Source organism: Scatophagus argus, chromosome 19 (genome assembly GCF_020382885.2).
Source record: "Scatophagus argus isolate fScaArg1 chromosome 19, fScaArg1.pri, whole genome shotgun sequence".
NCBI lineage: Eukaryota > Metazoa > Chordata > Actinopteri > Scatophagidae > Scatophagus > Scatophagus argus.
In genome coordinates this window covers 14,671,577-14,685,271 of record NC_058511.1, presented here as the reverse complement: position 1 = coordinate 14,685,271, position 13,695 = coordinate 14,671,577, and the positions used below count along the sequence as shown (strand labels likewise).

At 40.1% G+C, this 13,695-nt stretch overlaps 1 protein-coding gene across 1 annotated transcript in view; it reads right to left on the bottom strand.

The window, feature by feature from the left end:
* The window catches only part of LOC124050230 (pleckstrin homology domain interacting protein), a 32,959-nt gene that overhangs the window by 12,796 nt on the left and 6,468 nt on the right, over positions 1-13,695 (bottom strand). The window contains exons 8-23 of the mRNA XM_046372544.1: positions 11,738-11,959; positions 11,004-11,104; positions 10,489-10,559; positions 9,986-10,086; positions 9,625-9,665; positions 8,984-9,082; positions 7,759-7,915; positions 7,495-7,629; positions 5,671-5,799; positions 4,755-4,980; positions 3,349-3,495; positions 2,188-2,371; positions 1,969-2,071; positions 1,643-1,780; positions 677-774; positions 331-538 (exon numbers count right to left, since the gene is read on the bottom strand). Of these exons, the coding sequence (XP_046228500.1) occupies positions 331-538; positions 677-774; positions 1,643-1,780; positions 1,969-2,071; positions 2,188-2,371; positions 3,349-3,495; positions 4,755-4,980; positions 5,671-5,799; positions 7,495-7,629; positions 7,759-7,915; positions 8,984-9,082; positions 9,625-9,665; positions 9,986-10,086; positions 10,489-10,559; positions 11,004-11,104; positions 11,738-11,959 (2,160 nt within the window). The remainder of the gene's footprint in view (positions 1-330; positions 539-676; positions 775-1,642; positions 1,781-1,968; positions 2,072-2,187; positions 2,372-3,348; positions 3,496-4,754; positions 4,981-5,670; positions 5,800-7,494; positions 7,630-7,758; positions 7,916-8,983; positions 9,083-9,624; positions 9,666-9,985; positions 10,087-10,488; positions 10,560-11,003; positions 11,105-11,737; positions 11,960-13,695) is intronic.

The following is a 13,695-nucleotide window of genomic DNA, read 5'->3' as shown; positions in this document are numbered from 1 at the left end:
ACACACAGCAAAATACTCAGTAATGCTTCTTATATTTGAGGCTTTGCATTATGTAGCATTTTTTTTTCTTAAATTTAAATAAGGACCTATACATGGTAGTCAGATCTAATAATTCTAATCTAATGAGTCCACGCACATTTTTGGAAAACTGACACTTTTGCATCAAAAGTGCAGAAAATATTCCAAAAGAACCCTTTTCACATTCATATGAAAAAGTTTTAACTCTAGCTGATGGGTAATAGCTTTGAATCACAGTGACAGTAAGCTCACTTCTGAGGCTACAAGGGGGAAAAAGACCATTTTTGTCACAGCACATTACTAATGACAAACCTTCCTCTTCTCCTTTGGCTTCTTCTTCTTTGGTAATACGCCATCTTTGTCGGTTTTCTCTTTCTTTCGTTCTTTCTTCCCATCCCTCTTCTTTTCTCCATCCTCCTCAGAGCCGCTGCTTTTCTTTTTCACTTTCACACTCTTTTTGGGTGGCTCAAGGTTGATCCCTGCATCGGCTGTCCAGTCAGAATAATCGCTGGAGTAGTCGCTGGGAATACAAGGCAGAGAGAACAATTAAATACGCAGGCGTATCTGCTTGTGTTTAGGTTTTGATTTGCATGCAACACGTGCCCTGGAGGAGATAGCTGATATGATTAATGTGTTTGATATACTGTATGTATCTTACCTTGAACTACTGTGGTCATCTGGCCAGGGCTCCTTTTCCTCCTCCTCCTTCTCCTCCTCTGAGGAATGTCCATTGATTTGCCGGACCTCCACCTCTCCCTGGAAACACACATCATTTTATATCAGCTCTCTCATGGACCAAAAGATGAACAAAAGACAAACAGAATCAGTGGAAAGGACAGAAAAGTACAGTACTATGGTTGCATTTGAGAGCTGAGCAGTGTGCTGTGCTTATACCAGCTAGCAAGATTTACTTCTGTTTTGGACCTAAACAAGAGATGAATGTTACTGTTTAACCTTTCAATGCTTGAGAAGTGAACTATTTGTCATTGTTAGATTCTTGTTATAATTAATTTTTCAAAGATTTATTACACTGTTGGACTAAATGACACTTTGAAGGTAGGGAAGTGCCACATTTTTAAGGTTTCTTTTGTGACTGGATTATTTTTATGACAGGATGTTCTTTTGGGAAATTAACACAAAGCTAAAAAAACAAAGGAGTCTAATCTGTGAATCCATATTACATGTTCATATTTGTATTATATTTCACAGTAGCAGTTCATGATTGTTGTAGGTGATGGTGATTTGACTGGACGAATATCATTTTCAGTTTAAAACCTCATTCTTATAAATATCCATACATGCGTGGACGAGGCAACAATCCAGGAGCCAAACAGTGAGCAGTAAAATGTTAAGTGTTAAGAGGGTCAACATAGTGCTGGACAAGAGGACAAACAAGCACAAAAGCAGTTGCAAGAAGTCAGATGAGGCAACAAAAATGTGGAAAAATGACATCCCTCAAGTTTAAGACTTTACTGACTGAAAATCATCGGAACAGAACTCTGAGACCTCTTTTATAAAACCACGACACAGACATACTATATTTTTAAAGACAAAGTCTGTGCTTTAAAGTTTCTGGAAAGATTTAACACATGGCCAAACAAAGCAGTAACAGTAGTGTATCTACCTCTGAGGTGCTTTCATCGTCATCAGCTGCCTCAGCGCTCTGTCGGCTCGTCTCCTCCATGGCAGCACGAGTGTGATAGCCGTGGTTACCCTGGCTCCTCCTCCCCTCATCCACTGCGCACTCTGATGTCAGGTGAACCTGCAACAGCAGAGGACGAAGGACAGCAACGAGACAAAGTCAGATAATATGAATACAGATGGCAGAATAATAGTTCACCAAGAAACAAGAACACTCGACAAAAAGTAGAAGATTAAGGGAGAAAATTAACTGTATTTCTGTAAAATAAGAATATTAGTAAATAAATATGTGTGTGTTAATTAACTTACCCTGCTCTCCTTGGGAAGAGAGTGGATGGTACGTCTCCTCCTTTCTGACTGATAAATATTGATCTCCTCCTCCCCTTTAGCCTCACGCCAGTTCACCTGTCTCCTGCACAAACAACACACAGAGTCATGGTATACATTACAACTATCACTTCCACAAACAGGCTCCTCTTCTTTGAAATCAGTTGAGTGTGTGTGTTTGTGTGTGTGGGTGTGTGTTACCTGACAGAGGCATCCTCCAGTTCAGGGACCAGGACCCTGCGGCTCCAGGCCACCAGGTCGCCCTCTGTGGCCATCTGGCTGCGTGGGGCGTTGCTGTGCATCTGGCGGACACCCTCGATCTGCCCGCTGCGACGCAGACCCACGTTGGGTGGAGAGTGCACCTCAGTGGGTGAACCTACCGATCCTGGCAGAAAGAGACGTCAGAAAGAGAGAAAACAGTGCTTGATGATTGCTCATCGAACAATTTCTGTTATGATTTCCTTAAGTCCGAGATTATGTCTTCAAAATGTTCAGCTCACCATCATATAAGAAAACCAATTAGAGAATCTGTATCCAGAAAACAATTGGCATTTTTGCTTAACCAATATCTGGTTTATTTTAAGTAAGTAGTTGGTGTTTTTGTCTTGATGGACTAATCAGTTAATTGACCAGTTGTTTCAGCTCTAAATGTGACTGGGAAAGACATCCAAAGAAAGACTAGTGGAATAGCAATGATTTGAACCAGCAGGAAACTGAGGGAAACTGAGCTGATAGCCTTTAATTTGTAAAACCTAATGGAATTTACAAAGCATACAATAAAGACACTTGTGATGTTGTTGCTAAGCATGCTAGTAAACAAAGCCGGCCTCATGCAGGCCGTTATATCATAGTGTGTGCTAATGTGTTAGTATAGAGTACCACTTAATGGATATTAAGACAAAAAGGCAAATCTCCCACAAATAATACACAGACGTGTTATGTAAGGAGGAGTTCTTTCTACTCAGCACGTACTTTTATTGAACTTTCCTGTGTAAACCTCAATGAGCTGCTCAAAATGCTTGTTTGGCATAATCAGAAATTATGTAAGCCACATATTTTATGTGAATTGGCCATGAAAAATTGCATCAGTTTCACAACAAACTAATTCCAAACTATGACAAATAAAACTTTATTACAAATGCACTGTGTGGTGTACTTTTCACACAGCTGATTATACAAGTTCATCACTAGTGAATTAAAATATTATCTGTAATTAGTATCTGGGGGAGTTTGCCACATACACGTCACAATGTTTGGAAAGATTCACTATGTTTCACAAAGTAACATCTGAATTGCCCCTGAGTAATGTCCTCGCTACTTTGGTGCGGTTGAGCACATAGAGCAGGAATGACACGGCCTTACCTCTGCTGGCTCTGGTGTTTGCAGCAGCAGAGGTAGAGCTCTCATTCGTTCCCAGTCTTTGGTCCTGTTCCTGCTGCAGCCTCTGAATCATGGTATCTAGAGGACTGGAACCGTCCACCGCCTGCTCACTCACCACTTGGTTCAGGCCTGGCACAGACAGGAATGCAATGAGAGAGCGAAAGTGAAAGAGAAACAAAAAGATGGGCTATCCTGGTAAAAGTTAAAAACTGCTTAAATCCAACAACAATTATAGCCATAGAAAAGACCATTGCTGATTTCTATTAAGTGGATGTACATATTTCTTTGTTGCATTCATTTTTAATGTTGTTTAGAAATAAAGTCAGCTAAACCTTCATATACTCTGCACATCACAATGTACTGTTCTCAAATTCAAAGAAGAAAAAAAGCAATGAGTTTTTCCCCATAATCCTGCACAGTTACCTTAACACAACAGCAGACTTTTAAAGCTGTTTAGGGCCAGAATAGGTTAACATTAGGCCATGTGAAGCAAAACCCACAGAGAGCAGGGAGAGTAATACCGTCTCAAAAGAAATGTCTCTTTCCTCCCTTGCCTCCTTCACCTATGTCCACTGTACACTTCTGATACATTTCGTTAACTACTGATTGTTTCTGTTCATATTCCTGCCAAGATTTTAACCTGCCTTACTAATTCTGGTTTTAATTGCCAATGCAGATAGTTCCAGTTAAAAGCCTCTCACCTGAGGACAGACAACCTTTCTGTCACGCTATCAGGCCAGTATGATCACAGTAAATAGAGTCACAGTAAGAGTCTTTGATCAACTGAAAGTTGTCAGAAAACAGGTTTAACAAATTCTGAGTATAATCCTGAACTCTAACTTGACTAACCTTTAGATGGGAAACTCTGAGTTTTCAGTTCTACCTGAACAGATTTATATAAAAAAAACAACAAAAAAACAACAACAAAAAAAAAACAGCTATCATCAACGGAGCTCCAATATGATGATTCACCATGGCAATGGCTAAATAAAGAGCAGAGCCTCAGTTTTAATACAGAAGAGCCAGAAATAAGAATGCATGACCCTGACATTTATCTTAAAAACAGGAGTGTCTGCCTGGGTCCAGACGTTCGAATGCGTCTTCTCCACCAAATCAACTGAGTCTGATTCTGGAAACTGGCAGTTCAGTCTGATATCAGACAACAGGAACAGAGAAAGTAGTCAAATAAGTTAACACTACTGCATTTTATCAGCATAGTCCATTTATTCATCATGTGCTGACATGAATTTTCTTGATGATGATTAAGTCCTTCTCTAGGCCTATGTTAATTGATGTAACCTGTCAGGGACAAAATGTAGGTGGTGGTGGCAACTGAAGATGAAAATATGAATCATCTGATCTGAAGTGTATGATGTCAACCTCTGTACCTGAGGAAGTGACCCCCATCTGTGGGATCAGCTGCTCATCTCTGCAGCCCTCTCTGCCAGGCACCAGCCGCTGGTATCGTGGTGGGTGTGGGTTCCCGTCCACATCCACCAGGAAGGGGGGAGGCATTAGGTGTGGCGCCTGCTGAGTCTGCTCATCCAGCACATAATTGTTGGCATCCCGGATCAGTGGCCTGTAGTCAGTATGGAAGAACATCTGATCCGCTATCTGAAAAGCAAAAATGTACACTTACTCACATGCGTACATTGTTCATGCTTTCAGTGAGGATGTAAGAAGGATCAGAAGTACTGATCTGGACAAATAACATGAACATCTGTCATTACTGATAACATCAGGAAAGTTGTTAACTGTCGGGTAAAGGCATATGTATAAATATTAAAGGTAGAGTTTTAGTTCACAAGTAATGGAAAATTATTAATGTTTGAGACAAATGGGAGAAATTTGGATTTGGTCAAATATTATCTGTGTTTAAAAACAATTCACAGTCTGTTGATGCTCACCAACCCAAAGTGCTGGCATTTGACAAACTGCAAATGGGACTCCACAATCAACTAGACAATCTTTCTTTTATTTACACTACTGAACACAGAAAAAAACCCACAAAATTAACTTTCAATTTGCACTCACATGAGTTTGACCATTATTTCATTTGTCTTTTTGCCCCAATCAGAGACAATATCTTACTGTATATAAGCAGTAACACAAGCAGGCAACCAAAGTGATGTGTTCAGTCTGTCTATCATAACCACAGACAGTAGTGATTGTTCCAAATGTTCTACCTCATTGCTGAATAGCAGCAAAAAATAGTAATCATTCATAAAGGGGCATTATGACCAGAGATTTGATGGTCTTCAACAGATTTTTCTGCTCAAAAAAAGAGGGAATCTGCTGCTTTACCTTGTCATACTTGCTGCTGGAGCCAAAACCAAAGATGAGCAGGTGTCCATGAGAGTCTGTGGCTGCAAAATGTTGCCCATCTGGGCTACATTTGCAGTCAAAAAGCGCTCCGTGCCCTTGGCCCTCAATCTATCCATATGCAGAGAGAGAGAGATAGACGTATACTGTAATTCATTGCATTACATCACCAGACAACCATAGCAGTTGCATGACATGGACACAACACAGTCAACTCATCATATACAGCACTCCATAAGCCACATGGCATTTATAAAACACATGGTACCTAAATAATACATGAAAAGAATTATATTAACAACAATATAAAATTTCCATAAGCGAGAGCATAGAGCATAGGGTTTGACAGCAAGAGCAATGACATCCATTATTACAAAGCAGAGCACCACCTGTAGAAACTGAAACTTCAGCGATAGAAGGCCCTGTTCTCAGTCAGCCGACCACTGCCTTCAGTGGAAGTTTTCATTTCATTTAGTGGAAACTTTAATTTAATTTATTTACATAATTTAATCACAAGATGAAAACATGTCTTCAAAGTTTCCATTGTCTTTGTCTTTCATTCAGTTAAAAAGACTCTTCATGTGTCAAAGCACACAGCCAAAATCAGATGAACCTTGTGACCTTTCAGTCATCTTCTACTTTGGTATATACAGTAAAGGTCCATGTGGTTTCAGCCAGCTGTAAGACTGGCAATCTAGTCGTTGAATTTGTTGAATAGCAGTGTTAAAGAGCAAAACAAATATCCAGATACAGGAGGTTACAGTACAACCTCCGCTGTCAGAATGACTAGAGGATTTAGGGATGCCACCTGCTTGCTAGCAAACCAATTCACATTATTACGTTAAAGAAGGGCAGCAGCAGCAGCAGCAGCACTGACTACACTGCATTTCACATTTGGCAAAGTAAAAATAAACAGACCACCATACTACAAAGATGTTTTACTGCTTACTTGGTCTGTTGAGTATCATGGCTAATGTTACCCAACATGACATGTAGTTCTATGGTTTAGAAGACAGCACAGCCAGAGATCCAGGTCCTCTTCTGAACAAGTTGTACTAACATTAGCAATCTTTGGACAGACAGTGCTGTGTACCTGTGCTTCTCATACACTGCATTTTAGCATTTGCCATTAGCCTGTAAACTGTCATTAGTGTCCTTGTAGCCTGGCACAAGTTAAGATATCTTGAAAGTTACAAACTGAAATTTGGGCCATTTCTCTAACTCACATTTTGTTTGTGTTGAAAAACATTATTCACTGACTGATCAGTTCAATAGGAGACTCACTTGTTCTGAGACTGTGATTTATGCTGTCCTTGGTTACCATAGAGACACAAGCAGGAAACACAACAGTGGCTATAATGGTTAACACACTAGGTGAATATGTACAGGGGCATATTCACATCAGTGTGGTGTCATGCCTTCATTCTGCCCTCACCGCATGCCCACAGCCACACATAGTGCATTTAATGACAGAGAAGGTTCAAGGTGAGAGAAAGTGAAAAGAAAAGAGAAAAAGTGAAAGTAATACGGGAGGGGAAGAACAGTGAGAGGGAAAAAATGTGAGACAGTGTGGTACTGAGCAAGGAAATGGAAAGCATGTGTAGGGCAGAGGATGCAAAAACTAAAGGAATAATAACATTAAAATGCCTATCCGTGTAGGTTATTGTTGGTCTCCTGCCTAAGAAAACATGCCATCTGTTTGACATGTGAGGGTCACCAGACATTTTCAGCTTCAGTGTGAATATAGAGAAGACAGTGAATAAAAGGCGACAACACAAAGAGCCACAGGATGGTTCGAAGTCCCACCATGTTAAAGTAGGAGCGGATCTTGACTCCTCTGGCAAGGTCCCACACAATGCAATTCCCGTCATGTCCCGCTGAGAAAAGGATTCTTGGATCAAACGGATGTGGCTCCAGAACAAACACCTCGTCCTCATGACCCTGTCATTGAACAACATGAACATCTAGATTAGGAAACTCCAAGAAAAAAAAAAGACAGTGTTTTGGACAAAGGTCAGCAAAAATACAAAGTTCTGTGTTTGCATGTGAATGTGTTTAACCGCTACATACCATGAGGACGTGGACGAGGTTGCCGGTGGTGGAGTTCCACACCTTCAGTGTCAGATTGTTGGCCGCAGTGATCACCGTGCCGTCATGGCGATCCCATGCGACCATGGTAACCTTCAGTTTGGTGACCTTGTCTTCCAGCGGAGGGGGATTGTACTTCCTGAGGGCGAAGACGTTGACACACTGATGTCATGTTTGGACCAGTTAAGATCAGTTTGGTTTAATGTACACACAAATATTACATAAAAGAGCGAATAAAAGACATATTGTAGGTCTATGTTCATTGTAGGTGTATGTGGTTACAATGTCATTAAAAAAATGTGTCCTCTCTCTGTACTATTCATCAAAGAAGTGATGAATTTATCATCTGGCTTTTCCCCCTAATGAATATCATCTATTATCCTCGTTCCCTTTATGCACAATTATTAAGGAGCTAGCCAGTCTGACAGCTCGACCTTATCTCTTTATAGTTAAAGATAATTATTTACAACATCTGCTGTTACTGTTTACATGTGTCAATGGTGAAAACTAACACATCCAAAACATTTCTTTAGGAATATGATTGTATATACAATTGTATCGGTCTGGTTATATTGTGAAGATTTCTTTGCTCGTATTATTCGGTTTTTAATATGCCTAAGCTTTTAAGCTCTGACAGAACGACAGAGTTAGACACTTGTAAACAAGATACTCTTGAAAACTGTGTTCATTCTCATTGCTGTCTCATGTTTGTTGTGTTCATTCAGGCAATAAAGACTTAAATAGCCTGTCAGTGTTATCTTCATTCATTTACTGTCTGTGACGGCTGCAGTAAATCTATAGTCTGTCTGTGAGCAGTCGGGTAATCAATCACACTTGATGCTACAGGTGTGTTGGTTTTTTTTTCTTTAACGCAATCACTTTTGTGCTGTAGATTATGCAGCAGGTCACCATACTCTAAATCAATAAATGCAGGTGTAAATAACTGCAAGAAAAGTTGGTACAAAGGGCATTAGGTCTCTTTTAAGTATTCCTAATGAAGTATTTTTATTTCAAAAAACACTGATTTCAATGGGGAATCTTCATGCACACTCTATAGGTTAGTAAATGTTGTACACAACATGACTGATTTTTGTAAAATTTAGAGTGACATCATAAGCCGCAGGATCATCCCAACCCACGGCTCTGATCTCTGAGCACAGCAGCGCTGGTGGAAAGGCCAGACTTTGACAGCTGTACACACACATACCCGGGTAATTTGGTCTGCATGTCCAGCAGAATGCTCCTCCAGCCCTGAGGCTGCAGCTGCCAGATTCGTGCTGTACCATCCCTGCTGCCACTTACAAACCTTCAACACACAAATATACACACAGATTTGTGAACACAGATTAAGGCAGCAGCTAAACTGTAAGAATAACACTCAGTTCAAATTCAGCTTTCTGCAGTACAATGAATGCTTTCATCTTCACACACTAGGATACATTAATTGTATGTAGTCCCCACCACCACCGCCACCACCGCGCTTTTTCTCCATCTCCTTTTTGCAGAGACGGTCTACCTCTCTCACTGCTGAGATTACAGCAACCCAGGGGAATTACAGCTGAGCTTGTTTTTCCTGCAAACTCCACACAGGCACACACTACTTAACACCCAGAGAGTGTATGATATGTGTATGCGTGTGTCTGTGTGAGAGGATGTGTTTCTGAGCATGTATCTAAAAGTTAAGTTTGTGTTTCTGCTGAGATCATCAAGTCACATTACAACACCCAGAGGAACCATTAAAACAAACAGTGGTGCACACACAAAAATTAACTACACCTATTATGTAGCTCACATCCACACATGCACATGCGCACGTGCACACACACACACACAACTTTGTAAACCTACCTGTCACTGCAATGTGAGAACTGAATGCTGTCAACTTTGTCCTAGGTAAAAAAAAAAAAAAAAAAGAAAAGAATAAGGAGAAAAACAACCACAATGAGCATCAAGCTTTTCTTCCACCAGTCATCCAAATCATGACAGTTTCATTGTGCGTTACCAATTAATCATGTCTACACTCCAAGTCAATTTACTGCCTTTTTCTAGACCTTAAAACATCTCACTGTCTTTCTCAGTACAATCATGATCATGACAACATCAGCATTCACCAAGACAAACAAGCAAACCGTGTCTGCTGACAAAGTCCAGGAGATATAGCTGAAAGCACTGACAAAAAAAAAGACAAGCAAGCACTATGGTGACTTACTGTATGGGACTCAAGCTCAGAAATCTTCTCTGGTTGGCCTGAGCCGAAGTAGTACACCCTGATGATGTGATCTGTGCTCCCCGTGGCCAGGAACATACCACCTGGACACACACATACACACAAATTCATTCCTAGAGCTATTTTTAACATAAATGATATAAAAACACATACACTTCAGGATATGCGAAATGTCAAGCTGTGTAAAACAAAAAAAAAGCTGTATTGGGATTGTGACTGCAAACTTTGTTCAAAAAAACTTTAAAGTCATTTATTACATGTTTAAGGTCAATGACAACTCAAAATAAAAATAAATTCTCACCGACTGTGAAGCACCCTTCTTCCACATTTACTGAAAAGCAGCAGGCCCACTTGAGTATGGCTGTCTGCTGTGCTAGCTCTTCAGTTAATCTGGGCTAATTGTGCACATTTTTTCAGCTCTGTTCCCGTTTACCCTACACAGGGCTTGAAGCATGCGTGAAAATCAAAAGCGAGTTGTGCTTTACCTGCGCTGAAGGAGGAGCAGATCATCTGGACACCAGGTCTGGAACGCTCTGTGAATTTACTGGGCCTCTGACTGGACACACACAGAAACACACGTTTAAAGTGAAGCCAGCTGCCAGGTTCCTAGAACAGGTCTTACAGGTGGGTGTGCTAGCTGAATTTGGTTTCCTAGGTGTATTCAGTACATATTAAACACTAAAAATGATCTACAAAGCAATAATGAAAATGGAAATCAAATCCACTCAAAGCTGCAAGTTGAAACTGACAGTAGCCATGAAAAAATGACAAATCATCCCAAATCCATGTGTAGTTCAATTAAATCCCGTATAAAGAATGTTCTTTATAAGACAAGGACGTCAAGATAACATACAGCCCAATAAAAACCCAGGAAACAAGCCCAGTAAAGAAAAACAAACAAACAAACAAAATGCTTAACAATATGCAGATGTAAAGGTGTGAACAGCACTGTAGATATGTGCAGGTGTGTGCTGTGTGTGCTGCATCTCGCGTTTCTCACCCGAACTTGAGTGTGCGTGAATCCCACTGCCAGAAGCAGATGGTGCCGTCAGCTCCGGTGGACGACAGGTAGCGCTTGGAGCCGCTGCACAGAGGAGAAAACTGCAAACACAACCAATTAGAGGTTACATCTGAGTATAATGGGCAATCAAAACACTTTGCTAACACCACAGCAAAAAAAGAGAGAGCAATTAACCCACAAAAAGCATCCATAACAATGTAGGGAAAGATGAGAGATGACCATACAAGCTTAAAATCCATAAACACATAAATCGACAAAACAAAACATCCCAAACACTGAATATGATCAAACATTGACAGGATAAAGCTGACAGTGATCTGTACTCTTTTTATTGTCGACATCCAAAGCCAACAATGAACTGATCCAAGCAAAAGATAAAGTCTCTATCTAATTACTCTGTGTTAAAGATCTCCATTGTTGTCCCAACACTATTTAAACTGTTGATCTGGATAACATGTTCCTTCAATACAATGAACATAGACAGTGTAGCTTATTTTGATATGTGATATGTGTAAATCACAATGTACCCCTACATGCAGTTATGAATTACTGTTGGTCAGTTCACCAGTATACCAGTATGCACAATTAAACTCACAAGAATTACCTGACAAGAATTAAATATACCATCAGTGGTTTTCGAGTCCTCTTTTTTTGGTAAACCAAATATTACACAAACATATTCACAAAACCACACACGCTGATCATCTATATACCTGCAATGAGGTGATGGAGGCTGCATGTCCCTCCAGGACGGCCAAAGGGGCGCAGGTCTGCAAGCACCACACTCGGATAGTTTTGTCACAGGACCCAGCAGCAATCATGGTGTTCTCATAGCTGACGGCCATGTCGGAGATCTCAGCGGCATGGCCGCGCAGTGTTGCCAGCAGACGTCCGTCATCTGTTCCCCAGATCTTAACAAGGCAATCATCTGAGCCCTGGAAAAACAGAGTGAAAACTAATATTTTACATAGTCTGAGAAGAGGCCTGTCAGCCTCTAAGGCACACTTCCATTAATACAAATCAAACATATCAAATTCGAAAAGATTTAAAAATATATCTGGGCATACTGCAGCCTTAGAATGTCAGCAGGCATAGGCAGAGGAGGGAACGAGGTTCTTCAGAGGCAGAAAACTGGGGTGATTAAACTACAGTGTGTTAAAACGTAACAAGGAACACGAGATTGATTATTACCAGTAAAGACAACGCATGAACACTGCAAGTGTCATATAATCACCTTCATAAGATTATCTAAGGCTGTCTGAAGCCAATGTGTCAACTGTGGTGTCAGAATATATTAGTTAGATTGTGCTTGATTATATACACACACACACCTGTAAGTTCAAATCAAAATTGCACTTCTATACACAAAGAGCAGTTCAGCTGTCAGCAGTAAAAATGTAATTAAATACATTAACTTCATAAATACAGAAACAATATGAATATTTGATCTTTTATTTTGTGATGCCTCATATTGGCGAAACTACACTTTGTCTGCAAATTAAGCTGATTATTAAAGAAATTACATAAATTTGGGTTGTTGGCAAAATCAGGTTTACACTTATACTCAGCTGGTGTTTTGACAACGATGGCTGCAGCGTGCAGGTAAGCACAGTGAATGTCATTCAGCCTTGCATTTAAGCGGAAGCAACAGGACAAAACAGACGCACTGACTCAGAACCCAGACAGTTCAGAACTGAGATTTTTCACACCACTGTGAGATAAACTGGCTCGCTCTGAGAGTACTCCTCACTCCAACTGAAGTCCAAGCGCACCAAAGAGGATGCCATAATCTCAAACTGCAGAGAAACACGACAGCATTTTGGTGAGGCTTCACTAAGACGTCACGTGTTTCATATCGTCTAAAACTTCTGTGGCTTTCTAGGAAAATCTTAGTATTTTACTTTAAAGCTCAAAGTGTATGATTTAGGGGAATTTATGTGTAGAAATTGAAAATAATATTCATAATTCTGTTTCATAATCCCCTGAAACTCAGAGTCATTGTGTCTTTATTATTTTAGAATTAGCCTTTTATGTCCACAAATAGAGCGGGTCCACTTCCACGGACAGTACAGTATCCCAGAAAAGACAATCCAAACATTGGCTCTTGAGATGGCCTTTTGAGGGTCGTTTTTTTTTTTTTTTTTTTTGGCAATTTTAGCAGACGGGGTGGGTGAGACAAGGGGTGTTCAAATGATCGGTCTTTATCCACACCATAAAATACTTCCACACTAGATCCTTAACATTTATTATTATTAATATTAAATTAAGTGTAAAAACAATACAAGCAAAGAAAGAGCATAAAAGCAACGCTATGAAAGAAAGGTCATAATAATAAATAATCCATAAAGTTGAGCCTATAAGGAGCTTGGTAGTCTGCAGGCATCTTTTTTTTCAGTCTTTAGTCTGGAATGAAAATATATGATCAAACCCTTTAATCAACACATGAAAACAGCCCACAGGGACTCTGTTGAGAATTTCTGGCTGTGATCCAGCTTGTAAAGGGTTAAAAGGTTCATGATTCAACATGGTGCCAGACCCATCTGAGTCTTGATTACGATTTCAAAATAATTTTTAAAACCAACAGTTAATCACTGTCAAGAGATGCAAAAACACAGTGTGACACAATCTGATGTCGTCATTAAAAAAATACTTTGTGTGATTTGCACAAGCT